The sequence below is a fragment of the Camelus bactrianus genome, chromosome 6 (genome assembly GCF_048773025.1).
Source record: "Camelus bactrianus isolate YW-2024 breed Bactrian camel chromosome 6, ASM4877302v1, whole genome shotgun sequence".
NCBI lineage: Eukaryota > Metazoa > Chordata > Mammalia > Artiodactyla > Camelidae > Camelus > Camelus bactrianus.
In genome coordinates this window covers 73,829,871-73,845,243 of record NC_133544.1, presented here as the reverse complement: position 1 = coordinate 73,845,243, position 15,373 = coordinate 73,829,871, and the positions used below count along the sequence as shown (strand labels likewise).

At 42.4% G+C, this 15,373-nt stretch overlaps 1 protein-coding gene across 6 annotated transcripts in view; it reads right to left on the bottom strand.

The window, feature by feature from the left end:
- Positions 1–2,699: 2,699 nt before the first annotated feature.
- STARD9 (StAR related lipid transfer domain containing 9) overlaps positions 2,700–15,373 on the bottom strand; it is a 108,332-nt gene continuing 95,658 nt past the window's right edge. For all 6 annotated transcript variants that reach the window (XM_074365967.1, XM_045524282.2, XM_074365970.1 and 3 more), the window contains 7 exons: positions 5,276–5,393; positions 5,026–5,147; positions 4,791–4,855; positions 4,420–4,622; positions 4,175–4,254; positions 3,789–3,947; positions 2,700–3,315 (listed from right to left, as the gene is read on the bottom strand). In XM_074365967.1, coding sequence (XP_074222068.1) covers positions 3,214–3,315; positions 3,789–3,947; positions 4,175–4,254; positions 4,420–4,622; positions 4,791–4,855; positions 5,026–5,147; positions 5,276–5,393 — 849 coding nt within the window. In that variant the 3' untranslated portion in view covers positions 2,700–3,213. The remainder of the gene's footprint in view (positions 3,316–3,788; positions 3,948–4,174; positions 4,255–4,419; positions 4,623–4,790; positions 4,856–5,025; positions 5,148–5,275; positions 5,394–15,373) is intronic.

Sequence of the window (15,373 nt, the reverse complement as noted above, 5' to 3'; positions counted from 1 at the left end):
CACTTAGCTGTGCCTAACGTTCCATCACGTGAGGCCCTGCAGGCCAGAGAGCCAGAGGCCTGTGTTAACTCACTGCCAGCAGTATTGACTTCTGTGTGCAACTCCCTTTAAAGGTTTAGGATATTGTGCCGAGTTTCTACTCACCAGATACTGCCCACTGAACTAAATGGGGGCAGCTTTTGTGATGCCTGTTTTATTGTGGCTGAGGGTGTCTGAGTTGGCTCAGAAAAGCATGTCTACAAATGATACACTGATTTTGGCTAAGAAAGCACTACCTTGATAATGTGCATCAAATTCACTCCTGAAAAATTCATGGTTTTTCTACTTTGGCAGTGTGTGCAAAGAGATTCAGGCTCTTTCAGGGGAAGGAGAGGGTACTCAGTGAACCCTCTTGAAGTGGCTTGCAAAATCTGTGCAAACGTGTGTATTTCTTAGAGGAACAGTTCCCAGCTGTCAGAATTCTCCAACCGAAGGGTAGTAGGTAAGATGCTCTGGGCCTAGAGGGGTTTGCTGTCTGACTTCATTAAATCTGGTGGGGAGCCTTTACTCACAGTAGGTCCCATCAGCACAGAAAGTTAAAATGGGGGTGGGGAGGTCTCACACCACTCTAACCATTTCTGCCCAGTCAGGCTGTGACACTCCCTACCCTTCAGCTCTTCCTAGTTAATCACTCTGTTAATAAGTTTGCATCTGAACCTTTTTCTTCATCTCTTCATTTTCAAAGGCCTTAATTCTTGTCCTTTAAGTCCAATTTATACTACAGCAAGTTCTGGAAGTTCTGAATGCCTGGGAACCAAAACAGTTCTAAGAAATGTTCTATCTTTCTGCACCCATCAGGTGTGGTGGAACGAAAGCACTGCCCTGGGAAGCTGAGCCCGGAGGTAAGAAGTCGGTAGTTACTTGAGACACCCAGCTCCATGTGAGGTGGGACAGGGGGCAGGAAAGCCTGAAGCCGCAGGGATGCTGGGTTAAAGGCCATTCAGTTAAACTCAGCACGGGCCCAACTCAGAAAACTGCTGGCCTGTGTGGACCTTAAAGGCCTCCTTTAGGCCAGCAGTAACATAACAGGAATTACAGACAGGCAGCCAATGAACTTAGTATTTAGGTTCCTTTCCATATGCCTGCTCTCTGCTAATTGTCTAAAATAGTGGTTTTCAAAGTGTGGTTTCCAAGCAAACTTATGATCACCTGGGTCTTCCTAGAAATACAAATATGGGCCCCTCTCCTGGCCTACTGAGTCAGAAACCCTGGGGCGTAACAAGTCCTTCAGGTGATTCTGACCACAATGATCTCTTGAGAACCACCTGTCTAAACCAAAGTCTGACTTCATCATGGTCGTTTGGAGCCAGGTCCCTGGATTATCCTTAACGCCTCTGCGTTTTGCTGTAAGATCAGCCTCAGTTAATGTTCTCTAGCTTTGCTGACTCACATGCCCGCTGTGGGGCTTCTCTAGGTAGGGGGTACGGTCACCTCCGGGCTACTCACGTGTTCAGGTTCCCGTTGCTGGCTCTGCCTCAGAAGTCCTAGAGGTGCACATCTGTTGAGCTTCCTCCCAGGGGACTGTGGTCACCACTGGGTGTAGTGATGACTGTTCTGGAATCCTCCCTCAAGTTCGTATTAGGGCCATAGGCTGCCACAGTTGGCAACTAACCTGGTTGCCATTTATGTGCAAAGCAGCGCCCAGCTCATGGGAAACCCTCAGTACATATGCGTAAACTATACTCGAAATGGGGCCATGAGCAGTTGCTGCCATCATAATCTCCAGACTGAATTCTGAGCTCAAATGACACACTCAAGCTATCCCAGTCTTCACTGAATAAAAGTACATGTCGGACTTTTACTTTGCAAATGTTCTGACCTTTCCAGTCAGTGGTCTTAGTAAGAGATTTATATGAAAAAAAGATGGGAGTACATAAATAGGGTGTTAAATAGATCAAGTGTCACAAAAAATTGTAACAAGAAAAATAAGTTTAAAAGCAATTAAAAAAAACCTTCAATAATATATAAATAACTTAATCTGAGGTAAGAGAAGAAAATCCTGCAAACACTTTTAGAAAAATAAATCTCTACTGTACAGTAATTTACCTTTTTACCACATCTTGTCAATCCCCGTGTGGTCTCCCTCTTCTGGTGCCCAGAACTGAAACTGAGAATCTCGCCCATCCCTACCACTTACAGGTAACCACAGAGAATATTCAGCGCTCGGGTTCAGCCAGGCTAAGGTACAAGAAAACTGAACCCATTCTCCAGCCCATCCTAGACTAGGAGGGGCGACAGCATCACGTGGAATGCTTGAGAGACTGCTGAAGGCTGGGACCAAGGCTCTGAGTGAGGTAAGGAATGGAACTGAGCTTCCTCCTAACAAGTCACTTACCTCCTCTAGGAGGTCCATCGTCTTCCTTCCTGTCTTCAAAAGACAACTTTCCCTCACTGAAAGACAAGTGAGAGACAACCCCCCACCCCCAGTCCCCTCAAAGAGCTAGGCCCTTGCCCTGACCCCAGCTCCATCCCAAGAGCTTCTATGGTGGTCCTCCCACTCCACCGAGCTCTGGGTGACAGCTCTGCCGCAGAGCACTGTGACTGGAGCAAAGACCCCAACAAATGTCTTCTCCTGAGAGAGAAAGGAAGAAGGGAGCAAAGCAAAAATTAATAAAGTGTCTTGTAAAAATTCAAGAAGGAGAAACAATTCTAAATCAGTGTTCTGGTTTGTGCAGCTGTTTTTTTAAACCATTTTTCTGTTTTGGTATTTCCTAGCACTTGTCCCGCCGTGGAGCTGAACGCTGGAGACAGATTCTGAGCAGAGTCTCGGCCGACGGCTGCTTGCTTCCCTCCTAACCCAAGGGCTGTGCTGAACTAAGGAAGCACCGTGTCAGCACCGCAGTCTCCCAGCCCCGCTGGCTGTGAGCGAGTGGCCTGTCTGCCACAGGGTCCCAGAGATGGGAAAGGAAGGGGAGCAATCCAAAACATGACGGGAGCTTCATTCAGTCTGGATGGCCAGGGCCAGGAGCTCAGATCCCCTTGCTCTGCAGAGGTGCCAGCCGTGTGTGACCAAGAGTACTGACCGGCCTTCGTGGGCAACTCGGGGCTGAGGGCTGGCTGCCCAGTCAGCACAAGCAGGGAGCCTCGGCTCTTCCTGCGTCGAGATACAGAGAGCAACGAGAGCTGCCCCAGCATCTCTGGGGCATCCTGAAGCGCCATCTTGATGGGGAGATGCTAACTACCAAGGAAGGAAGCCAGTCTGGCTATAACCAGCGGCTGCTGTTTGATGAAGGAGCTTAGGAGCTGAGGGGGAAATCCTGGAGCACCGAGTTCTACCTGAAATAAAGCAGAGAGGGAAGAGTTAAAGGTGGAAACAGAGCCGAGAGCACAGCCGGGGCACACTTCAGCCGTAAGTAGTCACCCCGGGCTGCTGTGATGGCAGAAGCTCTGAGCCGAACTGCCTACAGCCCTGAGCTCTGCTGTTCAGGTCTAGGCAGAGGCCTCACTTCCCAACGACAAAGGTCAAGTCGGAACTGAGGCTGCTGCTTTGCCTCACAAGGACTCATGTATGTCCTGCGGACCGTGGGAACAGCCGGAGAATGTAGGCCGCCAGGCTCTGGTAATAGCAGCTTTAGAGAAGGGTGATCAATTCTGTCTCATTTCTTCCACTCTGATTCCTCACTGATTTGTGACCCACGAAACCCCCGAGTCTCCAGCTCTCAGGTCACAAGTCCTGGTTACTGAAGGATGTTGAACAGCTAAACAGAAAACTCCCGTGGGGCTAGGGTCAGCCGCACAGGGCAGATCACCTGGGCCAGGTAGATGACTCTGGTGACCTCCTTCCCTTCCACAGTGAGGGGCTGCAGGATCCAGGCGCTGGGCAGGATCTCCCCCCGCACCATCTCCCTGCTGGGTCTCGGCATGGATACATCATACACAGACTGAGCTGCCATGATAGACAGTGGCCCCTGGAAACAAAGTAGTGTGAGTTCCGCCCACGTGATGTGGCTCAAACAGGGCCAGGCTCCTGTGCAGTCAGGACCATGGAAGGCAGCACCCAGCCAGCCTTTAAGCACCCCTGCCCCCAAACCCAACTTGCCCTCCTCCTGGAGGACCTGATGCACAAAGACTGCATCTCATAACACACCGGCCCAGGTTCCTCCCTCCATATCTTTACCACCAGCAAGGCAGGCACCTCTTTGGCTTCCACGCAGACACAACAGAAATCCCGTGGCTGCTTCAGTGCACACAGGGCGGTATTGCACACCAAGTACACTGGAGGGGCAGGGATGGGAGAGTCAGGAGGTGCATGGACAGACCTAGTTCCGTCCCGCAATACCCCATCATTCCACGACCCAACACCCCACTGGGCCCAGCCTGAGTGCCTGGCCTCCCGAGAGAGCTGCCTCTGACCCTGCTGCCTCTGTCCCCTGCACTCACCTAGATTGATGCTGTTGGTCACCCGCTGATGCAGCCTCGCTGTCTGGATGGGTTGGTGGTACAGGGGCCACAGGGTGGGGTCACTCACAGCTGCCCACACATGAGACAGCGGCTGGGACACCACGCCCGCCCCCAGGAAGCCATGTCGAGTGGAAGAGAACACCTTGTTGTACAGCTGCACCTCCTGCTCCTCACCCTGATGGCTGGGGGAGACACCAAGGGCGGGGGAGAGGAGTTGGGGCGAAAACTGGGGTCTGGGGTCACAGAGGATGAGCTCAGGGTGAGGGACTCAAGGAAGCCACAGTGGAGAAGGGAAAGGAGGAGAGAAGGCAAACAGGGCCACAGGGACAGGACACTGCAAAGGGACTTACTTCCAGCCGGCTGCTGCACGGTGGCTGAAGAGGTTGTTCAGGTTATCTGAGCAAGCAGCCATTACCTGGGGACACAGTGACCGCACCCAGATTAGTGGGCTGGGTAGTCCCTCGGGCCAGCGTTTACTGAATTTCCCTTTTGTAAACATGGAGAGCCGCTGAAGAAGCCTGCATCTGCCCTGCTCTTTCCCTCTTTCTTCCTCCCCACCCAGCAATCAGCTACAGGAAACCTCACATCAGCCATAGAGATGTCCACGATGTGCTTGGCCAAATCCCGGTAGGAGGAGGAGGAAGAGGTCCCCAGGCTGGACAAGCTGGACGGAGAACAGCAGCAACTGCCCAGGGAGGCTCTGCGGCCTGCAGTGAATAAGGTGGAGGCTCTGAGACGGCATGAGCATCGGGGCCTTGGGACAGCAACGGCCTCCTGAGGGACAGTGACTCCCTAGGCTCTAGCAGACCTTAGCCCCCAAGGTTCCCATACTCACTGTAGGCTAAGCTTTTCCAGGCAGACCCGGCCAGATTCAAGTGACTGTTCCTCACTGCAGAGCGGCCTCGCACGTCCCCCATCCAGGAGTCCCTGGAATCTGGCAAGTTTGTGTCCACCTGCCAAAGAGAAGATGCTCAGGACCAGAGCAGAGAGGAGAAAGCAGAGCAACAGAAAGCCAGTGCAGGGCTGCCTCCTCGGCCTCCGAGCTGCACCAACAGTTTCCAGCGTAAAGCCTCAAGTGAAAGGAGCTTCCCCGCTGGAATTACAGGGCACTGGATGCTCCTGAGAAGTCAGTCAACAGCAACAGGATCCAGTCCCTACAGAGTTTCCTTGCCCTCCAAGCCATACACTCAAAGGTTGCTTGTAGGAGAGTTCCAACAGGGATCAGAACAAACTGGCGCCTGAGAGGACAGTGTACTGGCGTCAATGGATGAGAGGCCCTCTGCGCCACTAAGGCAACAGGAATGAGGCCAGTGCTGGAGCTGTGTTTAGCGTGGGTGGCAAACAGCCCAATTGGTAGGTGGGATAGGGAAGAAAAGCGATGGGCTGTGAGAAGTCTGACCCTTGGCCGCGGCCCCAGGTACAGCAGCTAAGCCAAAGGTCCTAATTTAGGAACAGATGGAGATGATCCTCTGGATCTATAATACAGTCACCCCATCTTTACCTTTACCAGCTCCCCACTGACATGATCTTTGACCTCTGCTTGATCTAACAGGCACGCACCATCCTACCTCTATCATTAGTTCCTAACCTAGCGCTACTTTAAAGACAAGAAGAGGTGAACAAAGACATTCTGTCTCCATCCTTGCTTCCTGACTTCCTGCTGCAACATACAAGCGGTCTCTCCTACTTTAGGCAGATTGAGATTTCGTGTCGTCTTCTTAAGAACTTTCGCTGCTGATGACCTCTTCACTTACTGCTTCCAGCTCTCTCTCTTCACTAGATTCTTCATATCAGCATTTAAGCCTGCAAACATTTCTCTGACCTTTAAAAACCTTTCTCTAGAGGTATCCTTGCTCTCCCGTCCTTTACAGATAAACTTGAAATGACTGTCACCATTTGCCTTCTCCCACCTTCTACACCCTTCTGAACCCACTCGAGTCTAGCCTTTGCTAGATCCATCCAGCTGGTGAACAGGTCCAAGTCTTCCTCTTGCTGAGCATCTCATTTTCACTTGAGATACTTGCGTCCTGAATCCCTGGGATCCTGGCTTCCTATCTCTCCAGGTGCTCCTTCCCAGTTTCCCTTGTTGGCTTATCCTCCCCAAACATAAGTTGATATATTGGGATTCTTTCAAGACTCAGGCCTAGGCCCTCTTTTCTCACCCTATAATATACTCCTAGCCTGTCTGTTTCCAGGGCTACATGGATGACTTCCAAACATAAATATGTGTGGATTAATCAATAAATATTACTGAGACAAGAGGGTCACCATCTGAAGAGAAGGTTACATCAAACCCATTTCATATATCACGCCAAAATAAATTATTTATGCTTTATGGCTCAAAAATACACAGGATGGGGGAGAATTTAATATTACGAGAAAAAAATTTTTTCAGTGATCTCATGATGAAGAAGTGCCTTCCTAAACAGGCCACAAAATCCAGAGACCATAAAAGAAAAGACTGATAAAAACTAAATAACATAGCATAAAATAAAAACAAACTAGGAAAAAACACTGGCCTTTCAAATGACAGAAGGATAATTTTCAAGGGGTGGGTATAGCTCAGTGGTAGAATGCATGTGCAAGGTCCTGGGTTCAATCCCCAGTACCTCTGTTTAAAAAAATAAATAAACCTAAAATTACCTCCCCATATTAAAATTTTTTTCATTAAAAAAATCAAAACAAAAAAAATTTTTTTAAACAAACGAAAAGGGTAATTTTCTTAATATAAAGAAAGGCCTCCAAAAACAAAAGAACAACCTAACAGAGCAGACCCAGTACACTGGCAGGCAGAGCAAAAAGACCAAAGGACCAGAAATATCTGAAAAGGCATTCAATCTCAGGCACAAGAGAACTGCAAATTAAAGCTAAAATAAAATCTGCTTTATGCCTGTCAGATTGGCAAAGATTGAAGGGAAAAGCCCTTAATAAACACTCTGTTAAGCTGAGTATGGGTAAGTAGGCAGTGTTATATATTGTTATTTGAGAGTGTAAATAGGTATATTTTGGAAATATTTATCAGACATTTTAAATTAAACATGCACATATCCTTTGACCTAGCACTCCTACTTCTAGGAATTTAACCTATTCTTTCATTTAAGTGGGAATAAAACATTTTCAAATATGAACTCAGAGAACCTAGAGAGTATAGTACCCTTGAGTCTTTCTTGAAGAAATTGTAAGAGGAAGAATGACCAGGGTGGAAAAAAGAATGCATGCCGAAGAACTGCAAGTGAGCAGAGTCCATTTAACCAGCACTAGAACTCTGAATGCAAACACCATAAGCAGTGCAGAAATTCTGTAACAAAAGGTAAAGAGAAAAAAGGAGAGAAGGTGGAAATGCACTGATCTCCTCATGCTCTATAGCCAGGGTGAAAAGAAAACTGCTTAATCAGGACATTAAGACTATTTATAGCATGCACGAGATCCTGGGTTCAATCACCAGTGCCTCCATCCAAAAAATAAACAAATAGACCTAATCACCTGTCCCCCAAAACAAAAAACAAAAACAAAAAAAATAAAGATTATTTAAAGATATACAAGTGATCATGAAAAGGAAAAAAAAAAAAGACTTCCAAATTATTGGAAAGAAGACACATATACACCCCCAAAGCAGAGAAAATACAGACCACAAATGAAGATAACACAAGATTTTTAGAAGCCCATGGAAAATTCATGATTAAAATATCCCTCAAATATAAAAAATAGTAACTATACTTTCTCTGAAATCATACATTCCCTCAACACATGGCAAACAAATTTAAAATTTAATAACAAAGTCAGAAAACACAAGGGCTTTTCTACCAAAAAAGTTTTTAAAAGTTCTTAACAACAATTGGGTAAGGAAGAAATACAAACTGAAATTGCAAAATTACTATTAAACAAAGGTAATAAAAAGTATATATCACAACTTGTAGAATACAACTAAAGCATTCTCGGAGGGAAATTTTAAACTTTAGATATTTACATCTATGAAAAATAAAAATAAATGAATTAATACTGTGAACAACTGCATGTCAACAAATGAGATAACTTAGATGAGCCAAATTCCTAGAAGACACAAACTACCAAAACTGACTCAAGATGAAATGGAAAATCTGAATAGACATTTAACAAGTAAATTTAGTAAGAAAGGTTTAGTAATAAATTTAGTAATAAAAAAACATTCCCACAGAAGAAAAAAGATGGGATAGCTTCATTAGTGAAATACATTCCTTCCAAAAAATAGAGGAGGGAAAACGTCTCAACTCATGAGGCCAGATTACCCTGATACAAAAAAACAAAGACATCACAAGTAAAGTACAGACCAATATCCCTTACGCATACAGATACAAAAATTCTCAGCAAACTACTAGTAAACTGAATCTAGCAACATATAAAGAGGATATACACCATGACCAAGTGGGATTTATCCCAAGAATACCAGGTTAGTTCAACACAGAAAAATCAATATAATACACTGTATTAATAGAGTGAAGCAAAACACCCTCATGATCATCTCAATAGATACAGAAAAAATATTTAAATAAATCCAGTATTTTCATGATAAAAACACTCAATAAGCTAGGACTAGAAGGAAATTTCCTCAATTTGATAATGATTATCTATGGAAACCCCACAGTTAACATACTTAATTGTAAAAAATCTGGATGGTTTTCTCCTGAAGTCAGTAACAAGACAAGGATGTCTGCTCTTACCACTTCTATTTACCATGGTTCTCAAGATTCTAGACAGGGCAATTAGGCAAGAAAACATCAACCACAACAACAAAAAGACAGATAATATGACCCTGTGTATAGAATATCCTAAGGAGTCTAACTAAAATACTATTAACTAATAAGTGAGTTCAGCAAGAGTTCAGGAGACAAGATCAATATACAAAATCAATTGTATTTCTGCATAGTAGCAATGAATAAACCAAAAATGAAATTAAGAAAATAAGCCCACTTACAATAGCATCAAAAATACTCAGGAATAAATTCAACAAAACAAATGCAAAATTTATACTCTGACAACTATGAAACATCGTTGAAAATAAAGACCTGAATAAATGGAAAGATATCCCATGTTCGTGGATCAAAAATCTTAATATTGTTAAGATGGTAACCTGCCCCAAACTGATCTACAGGTTCAATGCACTCTCAAAATCACAGATGACTTATTTTCAGAAGTTGACAAATTTATCCCTAAAATTCAAATGGAAAGTCAAGGGACCCAGAATAGCCAAAACAATCTTGAAAAAAACAAAGCTGGAGGACATACTCAAATTCTACTACAAGCCTAAACAGTTATCAAGACAGTGTGGTATTGGCATAAGGATAGACACATAATTCAATGGAATAGAACTGAGTCCAGAAATCAATCCACACATTGATGGTCAGTTAATCTTTCACAAGGGCGCCAAGACAATTCAGTGGGAGAAAAGAACAGCTGTTTGAACAAACGGTACTGGGACCACTGAATATCCACAAGCCAAACAATGAAATGTGATCCCTAATTCTCAATATAGATACAAAAATTGATTTAAAATGGATCAAAAAGAAAAAAAGGACACTAAAAAAGAAAAAAGAGGACACTAATGAACTCATCTATAAAACAGAAACAGACTCGCATAGTAAACAATCTTATGGTTACTGGGGGAAAGGGGGTGGGAAGGTATAAATTTGGGAGTTTGAGATTTGCAAATGTTAACCACCATATATGAAAATAGATAAAAAAAAAAACCAAATTTCTTCTGTATAGCACAGGGGCCTATATTCAATTTCTTGTAATAACCTTTAGTGAAATAATATGAAAACAAATATATGTATGTATATGCATGACTGGGATGTCATGCTGTACATCAAAAATTTTAAAAAACAGAGAATTTAAAAATTAAAAAAAAATGGATCAAAGACTCAAATGTAGGAACTAAAACTATATAGCTACTAAAAGAAAATACAGGGGCATAATCTTTGTGACCTTGGATTAGGCAATAGTTTCTTAGATATGAAACCAAAAGCACAAGCAACAAAAGAAAAAATAGACACAATCAACATTTATAACTTTTGTGCTTCAAATGACACCATCAAGAAAGTTCAAAGACAGAGAGGGAATTTGTACTAGAATAAAGAACTCTTTAACTTAATAATAAAAAGACAAATAACCCAATTAGAAAATTGACAAAAGATCTGAAAAGACATTTCTCTAAGAAAAACTTATAAATGGCTAATAAGCACATGAAAAGATGCTCAACACCACTAACCATCAGAATCAAAATGACAGTGAGGTACCACTTGACATCCACTGGGATGAATATAATTAAAAAGATGAATAATAACAAGTGCTGGCCAGGATGTGGAGAAATATACTGTTCATACACTGCTGATGGGACTGTAGAATAGTGTGGCCACTTTGAAAAAGAGTTGGGCAGGAGGGAAGGTATAGCTGAAGGGGTAGAGCGCATGCTTAGCATGCACGAGGTCCTGGGTTCAATCCCCGATACTGCCATTAAACAAACAAACAAACCTAATTACCTCCCTCCCCTCCAAGTAATAATAAAATAAATAAAATTTATAAAAAGCAAAAGAGTTGGGCAGTTCTTCAACAGTGAAATAAGAGTTACTCTATGATCTCAATCCAACTCCAAGGTAAATACCCAAGAGAAGTGAAAGTGTGTGCTCACAAAAACTTGTACATTAATGTTCACAGCAGCATTATTCATAATAGGCAAAAAGTGGAAACCTAAATGTCCATCAACTGATGAACAGGCAAATAAATGTGACAGTCACACAATGTGATATTATTGGCCATAAACAGGAATGAAATTCTGATACATGCTACAATGTGGATGAACCCCTGCTGTGGGGTGAATTACTGTCCTCCAAAAAAGATACGCTGAGGCCCCAGCCCCTCCTATCTCTAACTTTATTTAGAAATAGGGGTTTCCCAGATGTAATCAAGTTAAGGTGAGGTCCTACTGGATTAGAGTGGGCCCTACATCCAATGATTGGTGTCCTTATAAGAAGTCCTATGAAGACACAGGGACACAGAGACCCCTGGGGAGAAGCCAAGTGATGCCAGAGGCAGAGTCTGGAATGATACAGTTACAAGCCAAGGAATGCCAAGGATCACTTGCAACCACTAGAAATTGCAGAGAGGCATGAACAGATTCTTCCCTCAGTTTTCAAAGGGAACATGGCCCTGTCAACACCACAATTTCAGACTTCTAGGCCGCAAATCTATGAGAGAATAAATTTCAGTTGTTTTGCACTACTACTGTTTATGGTAATTTGTTATAGCAACCCTAGGACATTAATACAACCCCAGAAATGTTATGACTGAAAGAAGCCAGTCATAAAGGACCATATATTATATGAGTCCATTTATATGAAATGTCCAGAATAGGCAAATCCACAGAGGAAGAAGGTAAGTAGATTAGTGGTTTACACAGGGTTGGGAATGGTGGGTTTGGGCAGTAACAACTAAGGGGCATGGGGTTTCTTTTTGGAGTAATAAAAATATTCCAGGGGGAAAGGTATAGCTCAGTGGTAGAGCACATGCTTAGTATGCACAAGGTCCTGCATTCAACCCCCAGTACCTCCATTAATTAAAATAAAATGTAATCAAATTAAAAAAATAAAAAAATAAAAAATAAATAAAATAAAATAAAAATAAAGTAAAATTAAAAATAAAATAAAATAAAATAAAAATAAAAAATAAAATAAAATAATAAAATAAAATTAAAAATAAAATTAAAAAATAAATAAAAATAAAATAAAATAAAATAAAAAATAAAATAAAATAAAAAAATAAAAAATAAGAAAAAATAAAAAATAAAATAAAAAAATAAAAATAAATAAAATAAAATAAAATAATAAAATAAACAAGCCTAATTACCTACCCCCCAAAACAAAACAAAAAAATAAAATATTCAAAACTGATTGTGTTGATAGATATACAACTCTGTGAATACACTAAAAGCTGATAAATTATAACAACAATAATATAATAAATGAATTAAAGTAAGGAAGTACTCAAAAAAGGATGGGCATGTTAAAAGGGCACAGGACCCAATCTGAAAGAATTCCAAATGAGATCTGGAACAATCTGAGCAATGAAATTAATAATGATAGTATTGGATTATAATCCTCGGATAATGTATTTATGAGTCCAAACTGAACAAAATAAATAACTGAAGAAATCTAAACAGGGAGAGAAGGGATAACACGTCCTTTTAGAAAAATCCCAATTAATAAGTGTAGAAGAAATGATGGAAATACAAAATTGCCATTAAAAAAACCACAGTAATAATTTTTTCAGGCAAGATATACCAATGGATGCAAAAATAAGTAGGCAAAATTTCCAGGAAAAATAGGATATTTGCATAGTCTCAAAGTATCTCTCCCAAGATGTTTACTAATTATAAAGGGAAAAATACTAGCTTTCAGTGCAGCTGTCCCAGCCACCACAGTAACTTCAAGGTTAACATCACTAATAAGACATAACAGCATCACATATCCTCTGATATGATGCATCGAGGATAAGACATTGCACGGGACATACTTACACTATGATACTATTTGTTTTTTCTCCGAAATTCTAATTTAGCTGGTATCCTGCATTTTGCTTTGCTAATCTGGCAACCCCAACTGAGGAAGACACATTGTTTCCCTGGTTTCTTGCCAAAAATGCACAAGCACAATCTAATCATGAGAAAACAGTAAACATATTCTACAAAATTACTGACCATGAGACAAGGAAAGACTAAGAAATTATCACTGAAAAAGGAAGTAATTATTTTAAAAAGCACAAGTTAACAAGTTAGAATAAAAACTGAGTCCGGAAGAGAGGGAAAATCTAAACCAAGGTTGGCAAGCTTTTTTTCTGTAAAGCGTATATATGGTAAGCATTTAAGGCTTTGTGGACCATTTCAATAGATGGAACTACTCACCTCTGCGGCTGTGGCATGAAAGCAGCCACAGACAACACACACACACGGATGGGTGTGGCTACATTCCAGTGAAGCGTCATTCACAAAAGCAGGCGGTGGGCCAGATGTGGCCAGAGGGGTTTGCCAACCCCTGATCTCAACAGACCACTTTCCACAGGATAAATTTTCCAAAGAACGAATCCTCCCAAACATCAGGCCTTCTCAGTTTCACAGGATAATTACACCCCATTTCCAAAGATTAGGTAGGTAATTTAAAAAAAAAATTTAACTTCAAATCCCTAATTTCCCTCTCCGACTCACCTTAAATCATTCTCAGTAAAAAAGGGTATGTCTTCTTGTGTGTATGTGTTCTTGCATAAGGATTATTTTGTGTGCATATCGTTTTCATTTACACAAACAGTAACATGTTACACTCACTCTGTTCCGTGGTGTTTTCACTCAGTACTCTCCTTAATTATTCCTCCAATCTGTGGACGCTGACTCTTACACGGTATTCCATGTGTGCATCCACCACATTTTACACATCCATTCTCTCACTGATGGATTCTCTAAATGGCTTCCAACTCTACCACTTCAAATAATGCTTTCATAAATAACTTCATGTCTTCTTGGGCGGGTGAGAGGGAAGGATTAGGCAGACGGGGGACAGGAATGGCTATTTCCCTGGATACCTTTATAGATGAATGTATTTCTTGCCTTTTCTACTACATGAATATATAATCTATACAAAACAGTACATTTAAAAATATGCAATAAGAGAGAAAAAGGAAACATTATTCAATTGTTAAAAAGAACAAGTCAGCACTAGACTTACGGACATGAAATGACATCCCAAAAATATTTTTAAGGAAAAAAGCAAAGGGACAAAATGGGTACAGTATGCTTCCACTTAGGAGCTTTACAAAAAAGATACACACATTCTTACAAGATATACATATTCTTATAGACACACAGGCTATCTCTAGAAATACACGCCAAACTAGGATGGATGATTGCTTCTGAGGAGGCAAAAAGGAGACTGAAAGATGCATTTGACATTGTATGTCTTTTCCTACTGGTTGAGTACTATTATTTTTTTAACTGAAGTTTTGCTTACAAAAATAATTTCAAATTTTATATCCCCAGCCAGATCTTACCTCTGAGCTCCAGATCTGGATCCCAACTGCCTGAATTCCAACTGCTCTCCTGCATTTCTCACAAGCACTTTCAACCCAGTAAATACAAGACTAGACTTGTGATCTTCTTCTCAAAAACCTGCCCCCTTCAGGGCTCCTTGCCCCTTGGACATCATCAGCCTCTAGAGCCCAATGTGCACATGGTTCCCGACTCCTCCTTCTCCCCGCCTCCAACATCCGATCCACCACCGCGTCCCATGGATGCGGACACATCCACGTCTGCTCATCCACGGGGGCAGGGCCCTACCCCCACTTGGCTCTGCCAAAGTTGAGCGCGGGTCTGTCCCTCTCCTGCTGCTCCTGCCCCTTCTCTGGCCATCTTGTCATTCTCCTCCTGCCGCTAAAAAGCTTGTCAGCAGCTTTGGGGAATATGATCAGAAGAATTAGAGAGCAGCCAGAATTCTCAGTAGAATCGACGTGACCTTGCCTTTTCTAGTCCTTTCTCGTGTGATTCTCCTGTCTCACTCTTTACATTCCAGCCACACGAAGCTTCTTTCAGTTCCTCAAACGCCTTCTCCCTCAAAGCCTCACTTGCTGGGCCCTCTGCCTGGAAGGCTCTTCTGCCTGCTGTGAATCTCCCAACACCAACTTTTACTGAGTTAACTACCTCTCAACCTTCCAATCTCAGTTTAAACACTCTCTTCAGAGCGCCTGTGCTGACCCTACAGACCGGGCCAGGTCCCCCGTTTCATGCTAGCTTAGCACCCCTTTTTCATAGAACTCACTGCAACAATAATGAAATTGTCATAAAATAAGCCGTTTAATATTTATCCCTCTAATAATGTGTTTAAGGACAAGAACAGTTTTGCTCAGTGCCTAAGATAGT